This window comes from Netta rufina, assembly GCF_964035555.1.
Source record: "Netta rufina genome assembly, chromosome: 5".
NCBI classification, from domain to species: domain Eukaryota; kingdom Metazoa; phylum Chordata; class Aves; order Anseriformes; family Anatidae; genus Netta; species Netta rufina.
The window spans coordinates 32,013,677-32,040,683 of record NC_140128.1 but is presented as its reverse complement, the minus strand read 5'-3'; the positions used below and the strand labels follow the sequence as shown (position 1 = coordinate 32,040,683).

General features: G+C 40.5%; 1 protein-coding gene across 8 annotated transcripts in view; it reads left to right on the top strand.

Annotated features, from left to right (window-relative positions):
• Positions 1 to 27,007, top strand: part of MGA (MAX dimerization protein MGA) — a 64,253-nt gene that overhangs the window by 15,288 nt on the left and 21,958 nt on the right. For 7 of the 8 annotated variants that reach the window (XM_084288528.1, XM_084288527.1, XM_084288524.1 and 4 more), the window contains exons 3-17: positions 1,558 to 2,488; positions 2,831 to 2,918; positions 3,061 to 3,156; positions 6,779 to 6,907; positions 7,895 to 7,993; positions 8,918 to 9,561; positions 10,061 to 10,418; positions 11,630 to 11,853; positions 12,688 to 12,828; positions 13,231 to 13,363; positions 15,915 to 16,435; positions 17,919 to 18,216; positions 19,935 to 20,567; positions 21,177 to 21,488; positions 22,940 to 24,612. In XM_084288528.1, the coding sequence (XP_084144654.1) occupies positions 1,558 to 2,488; positions 2,831 to 2,918; positions 3,061 to 3,156; positions 6,779 to 6,907; positions 7,895 to 7,993; positions 8,918 to 9,561; positions 10,061 to 10,418; positions 11,630 to 11,853; positions 12,688 to 12,828; positions 13,231 to 13,363; positions 15,915 to 16,435; positions 17,919 to 18,216; positions 19,935 to 20,567; positions 21,177 to 21,488; positions 22,940 to 24,612 (6,280 nt within the window). The remainder of the gene's footprint in view (positions 1 to 1,557; positions 2,489 to 2,830; positions 2,919 to 3,060; positions 3,157 to 6,778; positions 6,908 to 7,894; positions 7,994 to 8,917; positions 9,562 to 10,060; positions 10,419 to 11,629; positions 11,854 to 12,687; positions 12,829 to 13,230; positions 13,364 to 15,914; positions 16,436 to 17,918; positions 18,217 to 19,934; positions 20,568 to 21,176; positions 21,489 to 22,939; positions 24,613 to 27,007) is intronic. The other variant, XM_084288530.1, reaches the window with a different exon arrangement.

The following is a 27,007-nucleotide window of genomic DNA, read 5'->3' as shown; positions in this document are numbered from 1 at the left end:
TGGTAAAGTCCTTGAAGAAGAAAGTCTTACTAATCTTATATTTGACATCCTTAATGAAATGAAAGCTAGAAACACTTTATAGAGAACTTGATGACCAGATAAGATGGTAAACAAAACAGGAGTGGTATGCAACTCTCCTGTAGCATGCCATTCCCTTTCAAGGCAGGTTTTTGCTTCCAGCTTAATTCTGATTACTCATTGACCTTCTGAATTGTGGCAGATTTTCTAGATAGGTTCTGTCTTGTTCCTAGGAATGTTATATGTAAACATATCAAGCTGCATCCTGACTGTCTGCTCCCTGTTTTACATACACCACAGCCTGTCTTTCTGAGCTGGAGACTCGCAGCTCCATGTTGTGACTCTTATGTGTCCTAGCTTTTCTCCTGTATGTCCTCAGTCTATGGAGGCGGAAGCAGCCTCTTCCTCCTCTTCCCCTTCCTCTATCCCAGTCTGGGATTCGACTGAGGGTAGTCATTGCATAGGGAGGGAAGGACATGTATAAATCTGTATAAACTCTATTAAAAAAACCCACAACATTCCCTTTATATAATGTATATAATATATTACTAAAACTGTTAAATTATTGAAATTGTCAACATTAACACAAATATTGATACATAAATAATACTTGAGTAACTACATGATGTTAATGCAATTTTAATAATTTAACATAATTTTAATACATAATGCTGTGTAATACACAGAAAGAATGTTGGAATGCCATCTGACATCTTTAGGAATGTTTAGTGCTCTGACTGTTACTTTCTGAGGTTCGTACTGGGTTTGAATTTCTGGTTTCATATCTTAGCTTTCTCTTATGATGCTGAGGAGCCAGCTTTTGATGCTCTTAACGAAACTGCTGACTGTAGTTTTCTGACTGATAGGGCTGTCACTCAAAGCAACCCAGCACTTGGGAGTGTGACTGCAGTGTCCAGCGCATGCTGTGTCAAATTCTGGTTCGGTCAGTACTCAGATGGAGTGTGGAAGATGGAGCATGGTTCAATACCTGGTTAACATTCTGCAGATGTTTTCAAAAAATCGTTTCATTTGGGAGTTTTCTGCATGAGGTTTCAGGATAAATTAACTAAAATTTCAGTTAAATCGTGTAAATTGAAGTGCATTAAACACTCACTTGGCTTCTTTTTTTTCAAGTACAGTGGCTTTCCTAAGGTGGCAATTAGATATGCAGCAAACTAAGTCCACTTCTAAGCATTTAAAACATCATAACTTAGCATGAGTTCATATTGAGCCTTAAATAGGAAAAATGTGAACGTTAATCCTGATATTCCTGGGGAAGGAAATCATGCTGCTGCCTTCAGATAAGAAGTTGTATTGTTTTCAGTGATGCCTTATGTTGTTTTTTGTTTGTTTGAATGCTTACTGCTTAAAAGGAAAGCTTGTAAATGACAGCTTCTTTAGCAGACTCATGCCTGGGAGTATTTTGGAAGTTTTTTTTGATACATAAAGAGAGGGTTATGGGAAATGGTAGAATTTTGGTGGAGGAGGAGATTTGATACAGGTCTGTGTTTACTTTTTTTCCCCTTTCCCCCTGCACAGTCCCATTACTAGCAGCTACAAAAGCAGTTCCCGAGTAGCATCCCCAGTGGACCCAAATGGACACTTCAATGTAGTCATTAAAGAGGAGCCGGTCGATGATTATGACTACGAGACAAGTATTTGCACACAAGGAATAACTGTGAAACAGGAAGACACAGATGAAGAAACTGATGAGTATTCCAACACTGATGATGATGATCCCATCCTACAAAAACGCCTGAGGAGGCGCAGTGAAACAGATGGGAATGATGGAGAATTCAGGTCTAGGAAGCGCATGCTAACCAGTCCTTCAGGTGTTGCCAAAGCAAAAATGTTAAAATTGGATAGTGGGAAGATGCCCGTAGTCTATTTGGAACCGTGTGCAGTCACAAAGAGCACAGTGAAGATCTCTGAGCTGCCGCAGACCATGCTGTCCTCTTGCAAGAAGGATAAATCCCCTTTGAGTGCAATACTGGATTCTTTGCCTGTTTGTTTTGAAAATCACAAAGATTCCTGCACAGATGCAGCCCCTGTAACTGAGGAGATAGCTATGAAAAAAATATCTCCTGGGAGTAAACTGTCGCAGAAATACTCGTCAATCAAAGAGGCCCAATGGGTTCTATCTAAATCACCTAATTTTAATCTCAGGGGCTCTGTAAGCTGTCACTTTTCAGATAAAGAGATCTGTGGAAGAAAAAAGCCTGGAATACTGAAGAATCCTGTGTCCATGAAAGGCGCTGGTAGCAATCAAAACGCCATGTCATCAGGTACAACTAAAAGAGGAAGGCCGCGGAAACTGAAAATCTCCAAAGCTGGTCGGCCTCCTAAAGGTCTAGGGAAACCTGTAATAACGAGCAAGAACAGCCCTCTGGGGCCTGGGAGCATCCTTCCGGATGTTAAGCCAGACCTTGAAGATGTCGATGGCGTCCTCTTTGTGTCCTTTGCATCAAAGGTAAGACCAAACTGGTTTGAGTAAAATTCAAAACTCTTTAAAAATGTATCATTTTCAATCTCTTTGTACTTAGAAGCAGAAGGTATGTTCTCTTTTAAAATGAGTTGTGAGAGTTATGGCCTCCTTCCAGAGCTATTATCTTGTCCCTAAGCTAATTATGACATTGTCTTACTTAATGATTTCTGGAGAAATACTGGGATCTAGGGTTCTGTATAAAATAATGCATACTTATTTGTCTAACAGTCTTGAATTTGGAATATTACAATGATACTTCATGTGGCTTAGTTGGCATCTAAGTCAGTGTTTTTGAGGCATCTTATTCAAGGCTCTTTATGTGTGTAGGAAGCTCTTGACATTCACACTGTTGATAGAGCTGGAGGAGAAGAGTCACAGAACCTTCAGGCTCCCTTGCTGACTACAAATGATCCAGGTACTTTTTTTTTTCTTTGCAAGTGAATGTTCATCACAGTAAGGGAGCTTGTGAGGGCACACTGGAAATGTAAACATTTAAGTCATTTTTTTTTGCACATTAAATGCTTTTTACACATTGTCTCATTTTACTTTTTGAGCAGATTGCCAAGCAAGAATACAAGTACTGGAAAAGGAATTGATGGAAGAGCTGAAAACCTTAAGGCATAAGCAAGTAATACATCCTAGTCTTCAGGAAGGTAGGTGTGCAGTGTGGATGCTGTTGCAGCTGGTTGTGTATTACACTCAGTCATACAGAGTTGATAGTTTCCTACTGGATATAATACCATGTATGTCTAATATCATTCACATCTGGTGTTGGTTATTTTTTACAAACACTGGTTGTTCAGCAATGTAGGTGGGTGTATGTACAAGTAGGAGAATATAAAAGGAAAACTGTCTGAAACTGCAGTCAGTTGCCCTCTTGCTGCTTGTGGCAATGACAGAAAATCTAAAATATCTGACCGAATTTTTTCTTAGAGGCTTTAAAAGTGGTTTCAACCAGCCAGTAAAGATATTTTTGTTTTCACACATTTATGTTGGTAACCAGAAGAGATGGAGGAAGCAAAAGATGTTTTAATCTCATACACATACTGCAAGAGGCTTCATGGCATTATATGCCTCTTGTAGAAGATGGTGAGCCTTCAGACTTCAGGCCATGCCTGTTCTGTAAGGAGTTTGCCCTTGTAGGGAGCAGATGGAGCTAGAAATCCAGAAACACTTAACGAAGACAACTTTTCTGCTGTTGTAGTCTGCTTTTTTGAGTTGCTGTAGATCCAGGTCCACTAGTCACATAGAAGGGCCAAACAAGGTACTTGCAGCTTGCAGGCTCTCTTATGCTGTTTTGTCCTGAGGTCAGACAGGAGAAAGTCAGGGATGTACACAACAGAACTTATTCTCTCTACTGATGATGTTGAAAGTCTTTGGTGATGCCAGTCCTGAGACTGATGGCTTTGGCATAGGCATCAGAGCAGCTGGTGAAGAAACGGATCCAAATTGAAGCAGCATGTACCTCGTGCTCTGGAGGATCAGGTCCTGAATTTCTCATGTATAATTGTAATGCTGTAGGAATTGTGACTCCAAATACTGATCTTGACTCTGATGCTATTTATTTTGGGTTCTGACAGAGTTTCTACTCTGAAGAACTATGGATTGTCTCAAATGGTTCATGCACGTGTGTGGTGACATCAAATGCGTCAATTTTTGCAACTGTTTGCAGGGGGGTGCCTTTGCTTCTTGTTAGTGTTGAGCTGATGTTCCCTTCTTCTACCTTTACAAAGCCATCAAGAAGAGCAGTAGAGAGCTCATAGAGGTCTGCCCTGGATGTAGTGTGAATGAAACAAGATCACAGAGTCACAGAATAGTTTAGGTTGGAAGGGACCTTAAAGATCACCCAGTTCCAACCCCCTGCCATGGGCCGGGACACCTCTCACTAGATCAGGTTGCTCAAAACCATATCCAGCCTGGCCTTGAACGCTTCCAGGGATGGGGCATCCACAGCTTCTCTGGGCAATCTGAGTCAGTGCCTCACCACCCTCAGTGAAGAACTTCTTCCTAACGTCCAATCTAAATCTCCTTTCTCTTAGTTCAAAGCCACTGCCCCTTGCCCTGTCACTTTTTTTTTCTATTTGCTGAAAATGAAACTGATGGACGTAGTCATCAGATAGAGAAAAGAGAAGTACTCCAGGTTTGCTAGGAAACCATCAGTACTTCCCATGGGGACTAGGATTAAGATACAGGATGGATTGCAGCATGTGTTGGAAGAGGTGGTCCTAAAGATCTTGCCAGGCGTTGGGATTGCAGGAGGAGATGCTTCTGAAAGATGGGAAGGCAACTGTAGCACGTTAGGAAGAAAGCCTCTGCTGGAGTACTGCCACTTCAGCATGATGGGTTGCCTCTTCTCTCTGAGCTAATTTGAAACCCCTAGCACGTTCCTGAAAATCAAAGGCACTGTTGTCTGGCATCATGTTTCAGAGTTAGCAGCTGCCACTGATGAAGAGAGGAGACAATTATTAAGGAGGAGGTTCTTAATTTGCTACTATTTGACTACAGCAGCTGAAACTTAGCAGTACTCTGGGGATGACTTGAAAATGATAAAAATGATAGTTCACCTGTCATGTTCGGTGCTGTCCATACAGACATACACTTACTGTTAGCATTTATTCTCTTCAGGCTGTCAGTGTTCACTCCATGATGTGCTTCATGTTGGAGTCATTCTCTGCTTTTTGTGTGTTTTTTGTTTTTTTTTTTTTTATTTGATGACCCTAAACAGAAATAATCCCATTTTGTGTATGGGTAATGCTTTTATTTTTGTTCAAGTGTTAAACAAACCTAGGCCTCTTGCTGAAGGTGACAGAATAATTCAAATGAAATGTCAAGAAACATAAACTGTGTACTCTTGCCTTTTTATTTTAAATTCACTCTGAATAGAAATAGATGCCATCTTGACATTTGGCAGTTGACATGTTTTTATACAAAACGCTAGATTGACTTGCTGCTCTCTTTTGCTATGTAGATTTGTGCATCTCACTCGACTGTCTTTGATAAAGATGTTCATTTTTAACTGCCACATCTGAGACTTGTTCCATGTTGATTGTTTGCAGGCTGCCAATAATCAGGTGACTGTGTTGCCACTTATGAGCATAAATGTGCGCTACCAACACAAGGTTTCAGCAGATACACTCTGCGTGTCTTAAGCGCTGTCAAGTCATACATTTTTTTATTTCAAAAAGTGCATATTTAGCACAATAATTTTAGACTTGTTGGCAACAGAAGCAACCTCCGTAGGTTTCTCTAGCTAAAAATCTAAATAAATATTCTTTACTCCAGACTGAGCTGAATTTGATTGACAGCAGTCACTTCTTGAATTCACCATGTAATAATTTTTTGAAAAAGGTGCTAAGTCAAATTTTACTAGCTAGTTCCCTCTTCCTCTCGGTGTCCAGTGTTCCTGTATCCTTACCGATTCATAAAGATAACTGTTGTGGCTAAGTCAAGTCTTTCAATTTAATCATTCTGGGGGAGTCGATGAAGGAAGATTTCAACAGGCAATTAGGTGTTTGTGGTGCTAATCAACAAGACTGTTTAGTTTCATTTTCCCTGTGCTTCCTCCCCCCCAGTAAGAAAGGTGATTTATTGCAAAGTGCTGAGAAGACAGGATACCTAATTTCAAGCTTATCTGTAAGGATGTAAGGATAGTGTGGGGGAGAAAAAAAAAAAAAAAAAGGGCTACTGAGGTCCTGAGAGAGTTGAATACTGAATATGACTTTGTTTTTATATCGTCATCTCACGCCCCACCCATTTATTCAAAAGTAAAATGTGGTTTACTCTCGCCTCTCATTGCTGGTTGAAACTGAACTGTGAGTGGTGTGTGGCATGTACTTTTGCACAAAAATAGCTCGAATAGTGAACTGGTTTCGTTCAGGGAGTAATTCTAGCCTTCAAGGCTGTAAATGGTGCTAACTTTCTAAAGGCAAACAAAAAAAAACCAAAAACAACAAAAACACGTTTATTTTGGAAATGAATAGAACGTTGTTATTCTGGTTGCTAAATTTCCGCAGAAACTTCAGTAGCAATCAAAAAAATATCAAGTCATTCATTTTTTTTTCTTGATTTCCATCCCTGTAAAATGCTCTTTGATTCACACCTGCTGCAAATCCATGATAAGTAACAGCTAGAGTCACCAATGGTCTTTCTGTATCTCTTAAAACATGGGTGAATGCTAGAAACCAATATATAACTTAATATGTCATTTTAATAAATATCTTCACTTCTCCCCCCCCAATATCTTGTTGCATTGACACTAATAATTGCCTCCTGCAGTGGGACTGAAGTTGAATTCTGTGGACCCAACAATGAGCATTGACTTGAAATACCTGGGTGTGCAACTTCCTCTTTCCTACTCAAATTACAATTTGTGGAGCTATCCAGGAACAAACCCCAATTCTCCAGGTGGGTAGAATGCTAAGAAAACCCATAACCAAAATCCTTTAAAGAACATCTAGTTTCATATTTAATGATAGTTATTTGTTACAAAAGTGTTGTGAAATTGCGCTTTAAAAAAAATAAAATCTTAGTATCCACACATTTCTCATTATAATGCAACTTTGAGTCTAATACTGTTGGTAGATAACTGTTCTTAACAATAAACTTGTTTGTTGGACAAAGTGCAGGGATGGTTAATTCCTGTGTCTCTTTCTGATTACTGTACTGTACTATCCTTTCTCCCTGTACTGTTTTTGGAGCCGGTGAGGGGCAGACCTTGTATCTCAGAACTGCTTTCACTGCAAAAGAGGCAGACTCTATTCTCAGCTCAGTGTCAAGTGCAATTATTTCTAGACTAACAATATACGCCCACAATGAACCCTGGTAGTATTTCTAGGTGACAATTTAACACCCAGAGCTGATGGATAATTTGACAGCTGTCAGTGTTTACCTTTGTGATTATTCTCTGTGTCTACCACTAACTGATACTGTGCTTAATCAGACATAACAGCAAGTATTGAATGAAGTTTCTGCAGCTCCTATAAGTCATTTCTGTATTGGGGGGAGAGAGACTCAAATCTTTCCCCATGAGCTCGAAACTTACATGTCCTGTTCTAAGCCTGGTAAATAGCTAATTTGTCTATTTGCATTTTGAAAGCAACTGCTTATACCATGGGTAAGGGAAGGGGAATAAAATTGAAAATACCAGGGAGGATATCTTTTGTATAAGATAGAAAAATGTATTGTTATGACAGATCTGTACAGGAAGCTTGCCTTTGTTAATTACTTTGTAAAAACAAACAAAAGCATTATTCTGCCTTCTTGATTTATTATTGTTTATCTATCCCTGAAAATGAATAATTTATTTGGAATAATATAAAGGAATAGTTTATTAAGACACTTACTACAATCAGTCTTGATTTACACACTGAGGCTAGTTTTCTTCTTTTCCAGATACTGGATTTCCTTTCGTTTCCAGAACAGGAAAGACAAATGATTTCACAAAGATCAAAGGCTGGCGAGGGAAACTTCATGGTGCTTCTAGAAATGAAGGTAGAAATATAAAAAGGAAAAAATTAATCAGTGAGATCAGTGCGTATATTTACAATGTGTGGCCCCTTTCTTGAACTTGGATAGATATTTCAATTCGAGTATCATGTGTATCTTAATGAGAGATTTATTTTTGTATTTTTGAAACTGCTGTGAATGAAGAATTTATTGCTACTACTTCTGTGAGTAGTCAAAAATGGATGCTTATGAAGGGAAAATTGAAACTTACTGAGTATGATTTAATAAAAAAAAAAAAAAAGGCAAACAAAACCCCACTAAACAAAACCATATTCTGTTTTACAGAGGTTTGAGTGAAGATCAAAGCTGTAATAGTTTTGCTTTTGATCATCAGTTTTGGTTTTGTTTGGGGAAGTATGGTAATTTCAGAACTCTACTGCCTTGGGGACCTTGATGGCGTAAAGTAATCTTCATTTGTATTGGTGGTTTTTTAACTTCAGTTAGAGTAAATATGTCTTACAGAAAGAATTACTTCGCCCTGTCTTAGGGAGAAGTGGGTATTTGACAATTTACCAGTTCCTACTGGGAATTCAGATAAAATACCTGTGTTGTACTCTCTGCGCTTTTATGCTACGTTGTATTGGGGTATTCCATATTGATTCTGGTGTTAGTAGCTAGGCTAGATGTTTAGGACAAACAGAGTAAGTTGTATAGAAGCACTGCGTGTTGAAGACTGACTCTTTCTGTGAACAAATGCACGTACAAAATCTCTACAAAAACAGTTGTTCACGCAGTTGGCTGTGTTTTAGAGTGAGTTATATTTGGTTTTTGTGTGTTGTACTCTTAAAGGAACTGTATACATTTTTAACAGGTATTTACTTGTTCTATATCGTTTAATTGCTCTATGTGCTTTCCTATCTGTCAGTGTGCTTTCCTATGAGGTAGTTAATGTGGTCTTGGTTCATTTAGGTGGCAGTTCAGAAGGTTCCTTGAAGAATCGCTCAGCGTTCTGTAGTGACAAGCTGGATGAGTACCTGGAAAACGAAGGGAAGCTGATGGAAACAAGTATGGGATTCTCTTCTAGCACTCCCACTTCTCCTGTGGTGTATCAGCTTCCCACCAAGAGCACCAGCTATGTGCGAACACTAGACAGTGTTTTAAAGAAGCAATCCACCATAATTCCATCCACATCTTACACGTTCAAGCCTGTTTCTATGTCATCTACCTCCAGGAAGTCAAAGACTCAAAACAGACAGACATCAAACAGAGGAAAGTCATCCTACAAGCCCATACTGCCTTCACCTTTTTCTGCCAAGCAGAAACAGAACTTTTCAGCATCAGGGAAAACGAGTGCTAAGTCTCTCTCAAATAACACTTCGTCTAACCAAGGAGATAGTTTCCTGGTGCCGGCTCTGGATGAAAATATACTGCCAAAACAGATAAGTATTCGCCAAGCACCACAACAACAACAAGGAGCTCGTCCGCCAGGTTTGTCTAAATCTCAAGTGAAATTAATGGACTTAGAGGACTGTGCTCTCTGGGATGGCAAACCACGGACCTACATTACAGAAGAACGAGCAGACATTTCTCTGGCAACCCTGCTTACAGCTCAGGTAGATCCTTAGCAGTTTCATTCCTTTCTGTACTGTTGCTTTTCCAGTGCTCTGCACTTAATGAAGCTGCCTATAGATGCAGAAAATAAGACCGAAGCTGGTAAGAAGCGGGATAAAGCATGATGTTCCTTTGTCTTGTGACCTTTTCATTGAAAGCTGAAAATTGTTGCCTTAACATATGTGAAAATACTAAATGTACTAATAGCATATTGAAATGAATCAGTAGTTGTTAATTACCTCAAAATTTCCCCGTAAAAAAATCTGGTTAATGCAACTGCTATTCAGTAACTGCACTTTCTTACTGTTAGTCACTTTTTTTCAATAGGACTAACTCAACTCCCCCCCATTCTGTTTTTTCCATATAGCTGACAAATTTTCATAGATAAATCATATAGTTGTAGGCCTTACTCGGAATGAACTTCAAATAGCAATTTTGCATATGCTTGACTTCATCTTACTAAAATTTCAAGTGTATACTTACTGTCTAAAACTTTTTTAGGCTTCTCTCAAAAACAAACCCATCCATAAAATAATAAGACGACGAGCACCTCCTTGCAATAACGATTTCTGCCGACTGGGCTGTATATGTGCCAGTCTAGCACTGGAAAAACGTCAGCCTACCCATTGCCGCAGGCCAGACTGTATGTTTGGTTGCACTTGCTTGAAGAGAAAAGTGTTGTTGGTGAAGGGAGGATCAAAACATAAGAAGATCCTGAAAAAGGCTGTGCGTGGAAGTCTTGTGTTTTATGGAACACAAGAAGAACAGCAAGAGGATGAAGATGCAGCAGAAGAGGGCGAAGGAGACGAAGATGAGGTGAAGCAGAAAGATAAGAAGAAGAGAAAAAAAGTGGAATACAGTGAGTGTTGCTGGACAAAAGCAATTTCTTTGCTTTGCTGAAATTATCTGTCTTGTCATGGAATTTATTTAGGTCATGGTAGTAGTCCCATTACTAAACACAGAAATGGGAGCAAGCTCTGAGACCTCTGCAACACCTGTTTTGGTATAACTGACTAGCAGGAAATCATACCTTTTCCCTTTATTATTACACTCTTTTTGGCACTACTGAGGTGTTTATCTTGTAGCTATACAAGATAAACAAGATAATGTTTATCTTGTATCTATAGCTAGCTTTTTTTTTTTGATAATTTAAACTCTTGTTCAACTCTTCAAACATCTTCAAAGACTAAGGGTATGAGGTAGCTGATACTACAGCTGTTGATAATCTTCACTGTCTTAGTGCTCTTTCTCTCCCTCTTACCAAATGAGCATCTATAGTGCCATATTTTCGATTCCTGTACACAGCAGCAAATTTCACTGACTTGTGGAAATATAATAATTCATATTAGTTTTAGATCTAGCCTTAGGTTTGCTCAGAAAAATGTTAGAAACTGACAAAGTACGTTTTCAGTTTCTTTCTAGTAGTTATTTTAGCACTGGAGTAAATAAACTATTTTGTAGAGCTGTGTTATAAGGTATGTTTTTTGGATGTTTGTCTTTTTTAAGCATTTCCTGTCAACAAGGATCACCTATTTTTTAGTGTTTTTCCTTATCTGCTATCACAGTCCTCCTGAGAAACAGTGGTTACTCTAGAATAATTCTAATTTTCATTTCCTCTTATTTGTGGACAAATCCCTGTCACTTTTGACTAGAATTTGAGACAGGAAAATACACCAGTAGTGATAGCACAAGGGATGACAGCTTTAAACTGAGAAGGTAGATTTAAATTGGGTATAAGGAAGAAGCTCTTTACTCAGAGGCTGGTGAGGCAGTGGAACAGGTTGCCCAGGGAAGCTGTGAATGCTCCATCCCTGGAAGTGTTCAAGGCCAGGCTGGATGGGGCTTTGTGCAGCGTGGTCTGGTGGGAGGTGTCTCTGCACAGGGCAGGGGGGTTGGAACTGGGTGATCTTTCAGGTCCCTTCAAACCCAAACCATTCTGTGATTCTCTGTTTTTTTGACATTATGAATTAGTGATTGGTACATGGTTAGGCCTTAGATTCATACTAAAATTTCTGTTACTGTCCTGTTGGATTATTTTTGACTTAATTTTTTGTTTGTTTGTTTTTCTAGCTATCTGTGACTCAGAGCCAGAAAAGCCAATCAGGAGTTGTCCATTGTGGGTGAAAGTAGAAGGCGAAATAGATCCAGAACCAATTTACATCCCAACACCATCTGTTATTGAACCAGTTAAACCTGCAGTACTGCCCAGCCCAGAAGTCTTGATTTCTACCAAACACAGATCTTCCAGTGGAGTGAAAACAGGAAGAGTATATACTCCTAAACCCAACCCAGTGGTAAGAAGGGAAAAGAGATTTGTTGGATTTTTATTTCTATTTTTACACTGAAAATTTAAACAAACGCTGCCAAAAACTTCTGTACATTTTAGATAAAATTAAGATGGAAGCTTAAGATCTGCTGCTGGTAGGTGTGTTGATAAGTTAGGATGAATTGACCGTGTTTAAGTCTTAAATTATAGCAATCTTCTGTTGGGAATTGAGTGTGGCAATATACAGGTAGCAAAAGGTGATTGTGATTTGCTAATAACCTCATTTATTTTTTTTTAAATGCAGCAATATATGCTATTCTGGGAAAATGATTGCTTGTCCTGTAATGTTTGTATAAGTGACTAGCTGCATAATGTAGTTATCTAATTAATTAATTGAGGGAAAGAAATTGTGATACAGACACAAAGGGTTCAGTGAAGTTCTAGAGGTTTATTTGTTCTTGCCACAAGCTTCATTGTGTCGTAGGAGTTTGTTTTTGCCTCTCCCCTCACCTTTATGTAACAAAGGCAACAATAGCAGTAGAGGAAGAATAGAAGTAGGGTTGAGTCTAGTTATGTTTAAAAAACAAATATATCAGAGTTGCTATTTAATGTATATTAGTTAAGCAAAGTGTAATAGTTAAGACAATCTCCCCTGTTTAGAAAAGTATCTAAATGTTGTTTTGTTTTTACTGTTTTTCTTCCCCCATATAAAAGAGTATATAATTTGGGAGCATGATGTAGTCTGGTCTATGATACTAAGGAAGAAGAATCCGCTTTAAATGCTAGAACTTTCTTTTGACATTTGCTATTGAAGTCTTCTGCATCCAGAATGGAGAGGTTTCCTTTCTTTTTTTTTGGGTAGATTCGAGAGGAGGACAAGGATCCTGTCTACTTGTATTTTGAAAGTATGATGACTTGTGCAAGGGTCCGAGTATATGAACATGGGAAAGATGAAAAAAGGCAACAAAAAGACCAAAAGGAATCACAGAGTTCTTTTATAAAGGTAAAAAGTCACAGTGTATCATTTAACAGGCAGAGATTGGGGAAATGTGAAGAATTTTTCCTCAGGAATTCCTATATGACATGAAGACCTGGCTTTTATTTAACTGTGATAGAGCTGTGGAATCTAAATCACCATGCAGTGCTGGTAAACTTGTCTTGTTACCATGATAGAAATTGTCTTGTCTGTCAAATTGACATTATTGCATTCACATTGTCATGTGAGGCTTAAATGCTCGTTGTTCAAAGAGCCATTCTAAGATGAAAGTTGTGTTACTGTCAAAGGTAAAGTATGCTCTGTGGTTCTGGGTGATAGTAGATGGACTGGTTTATGTTGTGATGTGATTTTATTGTGGAAGAGGATACACAAGATGAGAATTTTTCTTACATTGCTTTTCTTCCACAGATATATGAACAAGGACTTCAGTCTTCTAAGAAAGAGTCTTCAAAGAAAGAATTACCTAAGAAAGAATCTGTTAAGAAAGAATCTTGTAAGAAAGAAGCCTGTGAGATAAACAAAGAACCAGATAAATGTGGAGGTAAGAGCTGAGTCTTGAGTATAATTCAGCCTCTTGGTAGTTCCTTGCTTTAAAAAAGTAAAACTTAGTTATTGATGAAACAGAAGTTGATTTGCCCAGGGGAGTTACTGCAGCAGTCGCCAATAAAAATCTTACATTGTGCTTGTAGTTTCCTGTTTTCTTAAGCAGTTGTATGTGTGTCACGTGGGAGATACAGCAGGCTAAATATCCACTACTCGCTGTTGTTGTGAGGTTAAGATGACCACTATTGCAGTAGCTTGTTTAGCAGTGTAAGAGAGTATTACATAGCAGACTTGTCGTCGAGAATGGTAATCGGAGGCTTATGAAGGAATGGAGACCACAGGGTGCAGGGTGTTGGGTGTTGTTTCCCGTCCCCCCTCCACCTACATTACTTTGTAGTTGCTGAAAGATTAATAAATATCTAAGTGGTGTTGTGAGGCTGGGACCTTTGTGTTCTCCACCTAGAAATGTATGGGACAAGGAAGTGTCTACTTTTATCTGGAGTTGCTGGGTGTTGAATTCTTTTTAGCTCAAGCGGAAAGCTTGCATTGAATTTTTGCAGTACATTAAATGTGATCTATATAAAGCTGTTGATGTAGTCTACTTGGACATCAGCAAAGCCTTTGACACGGTTTCCCCCAGTATTCTCCTGGAGAAGCTGGCAGCCCGTGGCTGGGACAGGCACACTCTGTGCTGGGTTAAAAACTGGCTGAACAGCCAGGCCCCGAGAGTGGTGGTGAATGGAGCAAAATCCAGCTGGTGTCTGGTCACCAGTGGTGTTCTGCAGGGGTCGGTGTTGGGGCCCACCTTCTTTAATATCTTTATTGATGATTTGGGTGAAGGAACTGAGTGCACCCTCAGTAAGTTTGCAGACGACACCAAGCTGGGGGGAAGTGTCAATCTGCCGGAGGGTGGGGAAGCCCTGCAGAGGGACCTGGACAGGACGGGTCGATGGGCAGAGGCCAGTGGCATGAGGTTCAACATGGCCGAGTGCTGGGTCCTGCGCTTTGGCCACAACAATGCCATGCAGCGCTACAGGGCTGGGGGAGAATGGCTCAAAAGCTGTGCAGAGGAAAAGGATCTGGGGGTGCTGGCTGATGCTCACCTGAACAGGAGCTGGCAGTGGTGCCTAGGCAGCCAAGAAGGCCAACAGCATCCTGGCTTGTATCAGGAATAGTGCAGCCAGCAGGGCTAGGGAGGTGATCGTCCACCTGTACTCTGCTCTGGTGAGGCCACACCTCGAGTGCGGTGCTCAGCTTTGGGCATCTCACTAAAAGAAGGACATCGAGGCCTTGGACTGTTTCCAGTGAAGGGCTAGGAAGCTGGTGAAGGGCCTGGAACACGAGTCCTGTGAGGAGCAGCTGAAGGAACTGGGGTTGTTTAGTCTGGAGAAGAGGAGGCTCAGGGGAGAGCTCATTGCTCTGTACAGCTATCTGAAAGGAAGGTGTGGGGAGCTGGGGATCGGCCTCTTCTCACAGATAATTAATGATAGGACTAGAAGGAATGGCCTCAAGTAGTGCCAGGGGAGGTTTAGGGGGTTCAGGTTGGAAATGAGGAGACGTTTCTTCTCAGAAAGAGCAATCAGGCACTGGAATGGGTTGCCCAGGGAAGTGGTGGAGTCACCGTCCCTAGGGGTGTTCAAGGACAGGCTGGATGTGGTGCTTGGGGACATGGGTTAGTAGGTGACATTGGTGGTAGGGATGGTTGGACCAGGTGATCTTGGAGGGCTTTTCCAACCTTAATGATTCTGTGATTCTTTATACTGAATTTAGTTTGTAGTTCATAAAGAAGTAGGTTAGACATCTGTGTCCTCTTTCGGTCTGAAGTAGCCCAAATCACATTTCGAATCTTAAAATGAGGCATGTACTCCAGGCGTTGTGTCATCCACTAATGAAATATAGCTGCCTTTTTGAGCTGATTTGTTTTTTTTTCACTGTTTAATGTATGCAACAGCACTCTGTGTTTAAGGATGGGAATGGAAAAATAATGCAACTAGTTGAAAATGCTGATGAATTGGTAGGTCAAAATGAAAAAGTCCAGGACACAGGGCTCAACATCCTTACAGTTTTGAAAAAGTAATATTGGATCTCTAATGACAGCCAAAGGTCATGCTTCGGTTACACATCTTCCACAAAAGACAGTTCTGCTCACAGCTTGTTTGCCCCTAATGCCCTTATGGGACACTCGTCCTTTTCTTACTCCAACGGAAATGTGCCATCTCTTGAATAACCAGCAATGCTTTGTGCTGCATGTTGGTGTTGCTTGGAGATGTTACATCCATATGTTGAAACAACCCAGCTTTGTTTAGCTTGTGAGATGCAATGGGATACAACCTAGTGTGGCTGCAGGGAATGAACTGTGAGAAATAGTTTTAGTTTTGCATTTTTTGCTTGTTTTGAAGCTCTCATCTGGAAAGAGATGCTTTGAGCATTTTTTTTTTTGTTGCCCTGCAGCTGAGACAAGGGTGGAGGTGGGCAGAATAAAACTGTTTGAATATCCAGGTGATTAAAATGCCATAGTATTGCAGAAACCTATTTCAATTCTTTCTCAGAGAAAAGCTGGTGGTCTTCCCATAGTGAGGGGGACTCTTCCTCCGCCTCCTATGTTCATCACACCACTCCTGGTGGACCAACCAAACTTATCGAGATTATCTCTGACTGCAACTGGGAGGAAGATTGCAATAAGATCTTGACCATCTTATCACAGCATATCAACAGTAACATGCCGCAGTGCCTCAAAGTGGGTAGCTTCATTATTGAATTGGCTTCGGAATACAAGGCCCAGGATGAAAACAACCCTCCTGTGTACTCCTCCAGAGTGAAAATTTCAGTGCCATCCTACCAGGACACAGATGAAAAGCCTGAGACACCTGTCTTGGAGACTCCCGATAGTGGAGTGCCGTCAAGCAAAAAAACAGAAAATCTAAAGTTCTTGCGGGCAGACACAGTGGACGAGCTACGGGAGAAGTTGCATGGGGGCAAAGGCTTGCCTTTTTATGCAGGGGTTTCTCCTGCAGGAAGGCTGGTTGTCTACAAACGCAAAGATAATATGAGCCCCTCAGGCTTGATTCAGGTGGGTCCCTCTGCCTTTACTGTGGAGATTAGATTCAGTTTCCTCCAGTGTCCTAGAACCCCTTAAAGGGGAGAGAGAAAAAACACTCCTTAATTTGTCTACATAGTCTTTTGCCTGCCCAAACAAGGTTTCTTCATATCCAGTGGCGTTTCTGCCTTTCCGTAACTTTGTCCCTTTCAAGATTAGCACAGTAACAAGAAATCTGATTGCGAGTCTGAGCTTTGGTGATTTAGGGAGGCCTTTTGGCCATTTGGGTCTGGGTGACCCAAGTACAGAATTTTTCTCAAGATCTTCTTGGAGCTTTGGAAAACTCCCTGCAGGTGCATTGGCAGATAATTCTTCCAAACGAGTGGCTGTTAGAAGCCACAGAAATAATATTTTCAGAGGAAGTTTGTACACTGGGACAAAACTTTTTAAAAGGAAACTGTAAACAGTAAGTTGCTTTTTGCTACAGTTACTGTTAATCTTCCCTAATAACCTGCCTCATCTTCGAGGATATGTTGGTCATCAAGAGATTTCATAATCCTAAATTGAAAGTGAGTCATTTCTCTGCAGTTTGATGCTGCCAGCTTGCTGTTACGAATTGGTGGTAGGAGCTGTAGGGCTAGGATGCCTTTCTTTTTCAGAGATGTTCTGTGGTTATGGTAACACCACTTTCACTGGAGGCATATGAATCAGAAAATGAGAATAAAGAGAAGCTTAGGGAGAGATTTCCTGTTTTGTTTGTTTTGTTTTTTGTTAGTTGATCAGTAAAAAGAGTAAGGACCTTTTTCATTACAGTGTGTTAAATAAATACCTTTGGCTTTTAGAGGGTATTAGCAAACAACCTGAAACTAAAATGCAACACTGCCAACCAAATCAGTGTGAAACTTCCCATTGACAACTGGGCTTGCAGCCTGCCATCCAGGAAAAAATAGGTTCTTCTTTCCTGTGCAGTCAGTTACAACTACAACTCTGATATGAAGTTAGTCAACTGTGAATACCTTAATTTCAGTATCAAGTGACAGTACAGATGAGAAAAAAAAAAGCTGACAAAACTTTTGCAAACTTTAGAGTTTTGTCCCAGTGTATATGACATAAGTATTCTTCTGTAAAGCTAGGTATTGATTAGGTGGGAGAATTCTATCTAAAATTGTCCTTGAATTTGGAAAAACATTTTTACTCAGGACTTTAGCATAAGTAAAGGACAAGAAAACGATGTGCTAGCTTCACTGTACTTAGTTTCAGTGATTTCTCATGTTCCTTTGGACTCTGTGGTTCTATGAGAGTCCAAGTAGCATCTAATAACCTGCAGTACAGAGATAATAACAGAGTTGCTTGAAGTTCCCCTGGGCAGCGAGGTATTCAGGAGTTCCCATTTTGAATTGCAATGTTTTTTTTTTTTTTGAAAAGGACACTCGGAAGTCCCCTGGATTGAAACGCCTCTCCAGAGGCAGTGCATTAGCATTCTTTTCACAAAATTTCCCTTTTCCACTTTTTTCAGGTTAATGATAAAAGGTATCCTCAGGCCAAACTGCTTTTGGGACAGATGGGGGCATTACATCCTGCCAATCAGCTAGCTGCTTATATCACAGGCAGGCTGCGACCCACAGTACTTGATATCTCAACCCTCAGTACTGTGATCTCCAAGGTAGCATCCAATGCTAAAGCAGCTGCTCCTGGGACACCATCAGTCCAGGTGCCCACAGCATCACCTCCCAAAACTACATCTTCCACCAGCACTACTTCAACCCCCACTGTGACGACTCTGAAAGCTCATGTCCCAGCACAGAGACAGATAGGTAGGTTGGAACTTATTACTGTATTTTGAATTGCGTGAAGCTGAAATAAAAAGCGAGTGTACAGCGTTGCTGTTGATTTCTTTGCAACAGTGCCTGCTGCCTTTGGCTGAGTTGCCACCTAAACTGCCTCTGCAATAAATAACCTCTTTAAAGCAGAAAGTTTTGTTTTGACTTCAGAATAAGACCACAAATGTTGACTCTCAGTGATTTTACTAATACTACTAGAGCGTATTTTCAAGAGACAAGGAAGAGTGGATGCAGATACACAGTGCTAAACTTGGATTTTTGTTTTGAGAGTTTCCATACTGTGATTTTTAATTGCTTTCATCAAACATTGGTTGAACTTAAAATGAAGGTTAAAGTAAAAGGATCACTCTAATCTGTGGTTCTTCGCTGTTTGTTTTTTTGATGTCACACTTACAATTGGAATTCATGTGACCAGCAAAGATGCGTGAAGCAGCACAGTGAAAGACAAGAAGGTCCAAATCTGGATTAGCAAAAGAACAGGTGTGCAGCCGATAACCACACTGACCTGTAATCTCATTGGATTTCACAAGCTAAACAGGGTTGGACTTAGTCAGCACTTTGAGTTTAAAAAAAAAAAAAAGGAATATCAGAAGAAGCATCTGGTACTTGTGTCTGAGTTGGTACTGAAATGGTTACCCAGCGTGGCAGGAGAGGAAGTTGCTCTTAAATACTGTGTGTAGCATGAGTTTAAAAAAAAATAAAGTAAGTGAAGATCTAGTGCCCATCCGCCCATTCCCACATCTTCATTAAAGATCTGAAGAAGCTTCACAAGAGAAAAGGATGTTACCTGTGTCCTGGCAAAATGTTCATTTTGATGAATTACTCTATTTCTGCCTAGATGTTCCTTGCACTGTAAATGGTTGTGTTGTTTTACTTTTCCTGTAAAAAAAACTTGTGTTAGGTATTTATGCAGTGTTGGAAAGGTGGCTGCATTTCATTGATGGGTGAAGCGATCATTGCATGTGTGATTTAAATGTTCTGGCACAGCCTGAGCTAAAGATGCTATCTTTACACAGAAATAACTACAATACTTAAGTTGGGCTTGCCTGATAATTTCTGCGTTGTTGTACTGTATATCCAGCTTCTACTCCTCATCTGTAGGCAGCTGGAGTGTGATGGAGATGCAGTATTCTGATCCCTGGAGAGCAAGGGATGTGGGGAAGGAGCTTCCCAATAGTGGTTACTTCCAGTTGGTTGAATTTGTCCCATCCAGTCGTCAGCCGCACAAATGTCACTGCGATGAGAAGGGGAAGTGGCAAACCTTCTCTCTTCCCCCTTCCTCTGTGGCTGTGTAATGCATGGATACAGTTGAAGGGGGATGAAAATCAAGAAGCGGTGAGAACAGGAAGATCATAAAAACTGTTAGGGGAGGAATTTGACATTTAGAAAGTAGTTTGAGCTCATGATTTTGCCTAGCAATTTGTTTGTTCCTAGTTTTATGAGAATGTAATACCTCAGGACCTCGTTCTGGCCAGGAGGAAATGTAACAGCATGCTGTAGAAGTAAAATAAAGCAAATATATTTCTAATATGTAAAGCATATTCAGGACTCCCATAAGGGTTTCAAATTAATTACATTTTACTCTTAAGGAGAATGGAGACCCAAATTCATGCTGAAATGACAATTGTAGCACCTCATGAAAGGCAAAGAGGGAGTTATTAAAATTTTGACCTGCAAGTTTTTATTTGCAGCTCCTCGACCCTCACCTGGTGGTGTGTTCACAAAGTTCGTGATGAACAAAGTTGGAGCTCTGCAGCAGAAGATTCCTGCAGTGAGCACGTGCCAGCCTCCATCAGGGCCGTCACAGAAGTTCAATATCAAGCCGACACCAATAATGGTTGTTGCTCCTGTGGTTCCCTCACGGCCGTCTCCAGCTCAGTGCACTGTCTCTCCCGGGGTCACTACAGCCATCACCACTTCCCCTGTAACTGTAGAAAGCACCAGTGTGGCAGCATCTACTGTGACTGCTCCTAGCCAGACAAGAGCTAGTGAACCTGCCTCCTCTCCTCCTGCAATTACAGTTACAGGTGCTTCTGCAACACCTGGAATCAACACTTGTACTACTTCCTCCCCTGCCACTCCTACTGCCACTGTGAATATAATAAAAGCAACTGCCATTGCTGCACCGGTACCAACAGTGACACTCGCTACTGTAGTAACAACGCCAACAATTACTTGTCCCGTCGTCACAACATCCACTTCTACAGTTGTGCTAACAACTGCAGTAGCTACATCGGTGGTGACCACGCCAACTTCCTCCATCAGCCCTGTTCCCATTATATTATCAGGAGTTAAGCCAACTCCTTCACTGGCTCCAAAAAGAGGTAAGGCTCAGGTGCTTTGGCCTATTCCTGCAAATGTTTGCTTTTTTCCTGCCTGGCTCATAGTTGGAACAGTCTGCAACTGTAAAACCTACGTTAAATATAGATTCACTTGCCTCACCCTTATTTCCAAAATAGGATGAGAAATGTAATCTCTTAACTTGCTTGTTTTATTCCAGCCTAAGCCAGTAGAGAAGGAAAAAATGCAGCTGTGTAGTCAGTGACTGCTATGAAATGAGCTGGAAGCCTAGCATCATTTCTTGTCCTGTAGAAATGTGTAGTGCACTTCCCGCTATGACTGCTACAGTGTCACTGTTGGTGTAGAATCGAAGAAGTAGGTACGGAATTACCTTCTCATCTTTACATGGAGGTCTTCTGATTCATGGTTGAGAAAGGTGGACAGAACTGCATGACAAAGTATGTTCTGGCCTGGTTTGTTCAGTTCAGAGTGTGTTCTGTGGATAGACATACAAAGATACTGGTATAATGTGCCTTCACGTGTTCAAAGATCCAGTTGCTTCCAAAACATCTGTGCTTGCTTTTTTGCAGATAATGTCTGATTTGTAAGATGTTTTCTTAACCCAATTTTATGTAACTTTTCAAAACATTCAGAAGATGCTACTCCACAAGCTCTAAATAAGACGCCCCCAAAGATCTCTCCTGGAACAGAGAAACGTGTAGGACCTCGATTGCTGTTGATTCCAGTGCATCAGACGTCTCCTACTCTGCGACCATTAAACAATGTGCAGGTTCCTCAGAGGCAGAGGATGATCCTTCAGCCTCTCAGGAGCCCTGGTGGAGTGAACTTGTTCAGACATCCTAACGGACAGATAATTCAGCTTGTCCCCCTGCATCAGTTTCGAGCTCCAGGTACCCAGCCCAGTGCCCAGCCCAGTGTGCAGCCAGTGATGTTCCGCAATCCAGGTAAAAAGTCTGTTTTCTTTCTCAACTGAGTGGTGTTACCCAGAAATACCGTGTAATATCATCTCTGTGATACTCATTACTCCTGCGAAAACCAATAGAGTCTGATTTGGTTCTGTGTGAGTAAAAACATTAAGTGTATTTATTCAGATGTAATGCAACAAAAATACCGTGTGTCTAAGACGCAGAAAGCACGCTTCACAGCTAAGTTGCCAGCATTTGGGAGTTGTGTGGGAGCAAGTTCCACACGTGGCAAAGGAGATGCACACACAGTAGCTGTCATCACTTAAAGGAAATTCTGTGGATGCGATAATTGAAAAATCACACTTGCTGGAGATACTTTTAAAGAGAACAAGGTGTTATTTAATGTCTTTTTAGATGTGCTGCCTTTTTTTGTTTGGTTTTGCATTTTTTAGCGCGTTCACAATAAATACCCAGATCAAGTGTTACAGTAACAGTATAAAATCACTGGCCTTTTTCCTCTCTAGAGTGCGAGAGGAAACTGATTTTCAAATTTTTCTCAGGGCATGGTTGAAGGCAGGGTTGGGAGAGTTAGAAATTGCAGGTGTCCAGCAGAGAATAGGTAGGATGTTTGTTGAGGGTACTGTTGTACATACATTTTGCAAATAAAACATTTATAAATACGGGATTCTTTGTATACACTTCATAGTAGATTTCTTTCTCTGTTCTCCTTTATGAAGAAGCATATGGGGGAGAAGGAGGCAAAATGGTGTGGGAAATAGAGATGTGAGAGCAAGAGCAGTAGATGACAAAACTGGAGGGAAGAGTGAAGATAATCCTGTGCCTTAGCTGAGGTCTGAGCATGAGTTGTGAAGAAGAACCAGCCAAAAAGTGCATTGAAGATCCTTTCTGATCTGGGGTTTTTGATGTTACCAGAGGCTAGCTGCCAGTGGTCATATTTTTCCGCTGTGTTTTAAATGGAATTCCCAGTTGGGAATCTAATAAAATGCACCAAGGAGTTCATTAAGGTGAAAAAATATAGGGGTATAATCACATAATCTTGTCATAGTTTTTCCTCTGTAGAAGTCTCTTTCTAGGAGCGAAAAACATAATTAAGCAGTATTCTCTGTGCTTATTTAAGAAAAATCCATGGTTTCCCTTTTTTCCAGTAAATGGGAAAGAATGAAATAAACAGAGCCTCAACTAAATGCAGTGCTTTTTTCATTAAAAAAAAAAAAAAAAAAAAGAGAAAACTTAATAGTAAGTCTGTTAATTCTAAAGTAGCCACCTCATGTATTTTATTGGCGTGTTCTGCATAAAAATTCAACAGTTTATATTTTTTTATTCAGTACTGAGAAAATGTTAAAACACCTCATTACATTGTCATCCTTGAGAAAGCTGGCTACTTCTGGTACAGCATCAAATGCTAAAACTGAAAGAAAAAAATGATGTGGGGAAGTATATGTTGATACTTTCTTTTCTTTTCTTCACAGGATCCGTTGTAGGAATTCGGTTGCCTGCACCTGCTAAGCTGCCTGAGTCACCTCTATCTCCTTCCTCTGTGTCTTCCACTTCTCCTGCCACAAATCCAGCTTCACAAACTGCAGGACCTAAGTTATCCCCTACGTCTAATCTAGTCACTCAAGCATCCTCTGTTCTTCCTTCAGTAACAAGTTTTGTGTCACAAGCAGGCACTCTGACTCTGAGGATCTCTCCTCCTGCTGCCAGCAACGTGACAAATCAAACAGCCTCGGAGTCAAAAATAACGTGCAGCTCAGGTGTTCTGCCAGCTTCAACTGCTAATCTCATCCCTTTACAGTCCGGTAGCTTTGCTTTACTTCAGCTCCCAGGACAGAAGACTGTGCCAAACTCCATTCTTCACCATTTTGCATCTCTTCAGATGAAGAAGGATTCCAAGAAAATAAGCCAGAAAGATGACTCAGGTGCTGCTCAGCAGAAGGAGACGGGGAAGCCTTTGCGCTCAGAGGAAGTTGAAGTTACAGAGTCTGAGGTCACAGTGTCAGATAGCAAACAAGAAGAAAATGAGGTGCCAGTAAGCCAGCCAAATAATGTTGAAGAGCCAGTGTCTGGCACAGTCACACCTGGTAAAAATTCCACCGTGTTAGAGACAGTGGAAAAGGATGCAACGGCTCTTGAGAGCTCTTGTGATGAATCTTCTCTTCAGCATGATGTTTCCACAGATGTCATATCATCTGACCATTCGTACATCAGTGAAAAGCCAAACGACGAGGAAAATGAAGTAGTCACTGATGAGAAAGATAGTTCTGTCCATTCTGAAACTGTAGTGGAGACTACTTCAACTAACTCTGAAACCATCTGTGGATCATCAGATCGGTCTGTAGTTGGTCCTCTGGATAGTGCACATCCACAGGGTCTCAGTAACCAGGAGACTGCGCAGCTGAAGAACCATGGTAAGGCACAAATGCCTGCTGAACAGGAAGAGAAACCAGTTAAAGAGCAGGAAGGTGATGCACAGATGAAGGAGAGCAACAAGTCAAGTTCTGGGCAGTCGCGGAGTCAACAAGAGCAAGATACACAGCTGGAGAACAAGAAGGAACAGAGAGGGACTGAACTGCCTCACAGTAAAAAAGAATGCCAGCGTGATGCTGTACAGCCAGAAATGGAAAGAAAGCAGCACAAGGGCTCTACAGAAGCAGAAAGCTTAGGAGTGAAAAAAGGAAGCAAGTCTGAAACGAGTTCTGCAAAAGAGCAGGGAGAAATAAAGGCAGTAAATACTGAGGAAGGCAAAACAAACACAGCCACGCAGGAAAATAGCAACAACGAAGAACAAGGTGTTGTTGATTCTCAGGAAGAAATGAAAATGGTTAAAGACATTGTAATACATGCCAACAGTTCTTGGAGCAAAATATCCAGCATTGCACCTGCTTTAGAAAACAAAAGTGAGGCAGACAACAAAGCAGACAGATCAGATAAAGGTGACTTCCTGACGCCAGAACAGAGGGCACAGGAACCCAAGCGTCACAAAAAGGGTGGAATGCCCCCTATTGATACACCTGCTGATTATATGGAAGAGGAAGAATACGAAGATGATGAGGAGGATGAAAAAACTGATGATTCTGCTGATGAGATTCTGGATGGGGCTTCTGATTTCCCAAGTGAAGAGGAAATAGATGTTGAAAAAGTGGTAAGTATTTAACTATTCATGAAGGGATATTTTTTTTTAATTGTCCATCTAACATGTCTAAATTCATGGATTTCAAAGAGGCAATGTGATGTGTTCTGGGCTTTGGTTTCTTTAAAAAAAATAATCTTGAGATGGGTTCCAAGCAAAAATGTTTCTTCTTTCTTCTTACTTGCATATTTATATAGGTAGCATTTTAGTGGCCTTTCAGAAACTGTTTCTCAGATGACATGAGTTACATTGAAAAAGCTGTTAAAGAACTGTTCATATTGTCTTCCTATTGTATTGACTCAAGCAACTTGGTTCCTCCTAATATGACATAAGATTCTAAAATGTAGTTGCTAGTCTAGTAGTTCTGCTATTTAGAGCTGTTTCCTTCTATCTAATTTTTTTAGCCCTTAATAGTGTTTGCTTTTGGAAGGAATGTTTGAATTGCTCCTTAAACTCCTCTTGAAGTTTAGCAATACATTTAGGTAGTGTTGAAAGCTGTTGTTCCATCTTCAGTAAAAAAAACGGCTGTAGAAGTCACAAAATAAAGGGTAATATAGGTAAGATGTCTTTAGACTTTAATGCTTGTAGAATTTCCATCAAATTTCACCCAGAAGTTAAAAGAAAACAATCCTGCATGTGACTACTTTTCTGATATATTGGTATGTGGCTTAAGAAACAGTGCATTGTTACTAAAACAGTCTGAAGGTGTGATTTTCTAAGTGATGCAAATGGACATAATAAATATTTTCTTGGGATAAGATAAAAGTGGAAAGAGAAGGGTAAAACTGGAGACGAATTGAAGAGCAAATGAATTGAAATAGGAGAAATTATGTTAGTGTCATCAGAATTTTGAAAATAGCGAATTCCTTTAGTCCTTTTCTATTAATTCCTCTCTCCTGGTTGGAAACCCAATTTGCCTTCTTCCTCTTCTAACCATGTCCAGATTAACTCAGTTAAGACAGCACCCATGGCTTTTAGAGAATACATTGTATTTAACTTTTAGAAAAATTGACTAAGGAGTTGATATTCCAGCTCATTAATTTCAGGCAAGATGATAACATTGCAGCTGCATGACGGTGAGGAAAATTAAAGCGGCTGTGATTTGTGGAAGCTCTTGCAAATTACAAAGCTGAGCTGTTGCTGTCTTGGTTAGAGATCCACAGTTAGTATGCGCCAGATGCCTGATAAACTTTTCAGACAGGGTAGTCTTAAGAATCTGTGGGTTTACCAGCAGAAGATAATAATAGGTCTTGGTCACAGAATAGCCTGTTATCAGGGTTGATGTTTTAAAGACTTTTCTTCTATCCTGCAAACGGATGATTAATTATCAGAGCTTCTCAGAAGCTCTTGTTTTGCAAGTAATTTGCTTTGTAGGTTTTAGAAATGATTAATGCAGTTTGGTAAAGGCTATGTCTTCACTATAAGCTCAGAGACACTTGACTAAGCTACCTTTGTTTCTGGAGTGGCAAAGCAGAGGAACGAGATCTTGAAGAGGACTTTAAAACCCATCTGGAATTTGGGTGAATTCTAGGTTTGTTAGCGTATGCTGCCTGTAGGTTGGGTTAGCATGTCAAATGTCTAATAGAGAATTCAGTCGTCAGTCTAAATATGTAAGTCTCTAGTCTTTTTCACTGGGAGATGACTTGAAAAAAAGGAGCTTATTAGTAAGATCATGTTTTTCTCAAAAAGGCTTGAAGCAGTCGGGAAGCCCTCAGTTTAAGAGGATTTTAGGTAAGCAGTTCTTTACTGAAGATCTTCCGTACGAAGATCTCTTCAGTAGATTAACAGAATGAGGAAAGTACTTCTTGCTTGACTGCTCTCCTTCCTGTGCTCCTAAGGTCTGCTGGTTGTTATTTCATGAGGAGGGTGGCCCATTGCTATTATGATCCATTGCATGTAAGAGGAAGAAACAGTGGGTGTGTTAGTATCTATCTTTGCTCTCTTCATGTTATGTCCTTGAGATACCAACTGCCTGAAACGCTCCCGTGTGCTGTGACTAGCAGAGCACTGAAGTTCACCACCCAATGGTTTGCTTGCTTGGAATAGTTGGGGTGCAGACACATCACTAGTGAGCGACTCTCTAATTTTTTGGTTGAGAGGTTTGTCTGGTGAGTCAGCTGGGGAGCGAAGCAAGTTCTCTTTGTTTTTTTTCCCTTGGAACCTTGAGGTGATCCTTACTGCTTCCTTTCACTCCCTTCCTTAAGTAATGGTAGCCCTTACAATTAGGGAATTATGGTTGGAGCCAAGGAGTAATGAGCTTTTCTGGTCAAAATTAATGGAGGAATTAGCATACTAAATGTATATGATCATGGAGAAGTAGAAGTTTGTGTGGAATATGAATAGGATCAGGATGCAGACTGTTAGCATGTACAGCCTGGCAGTTGTTATTAGTGGTATGAAAACACTT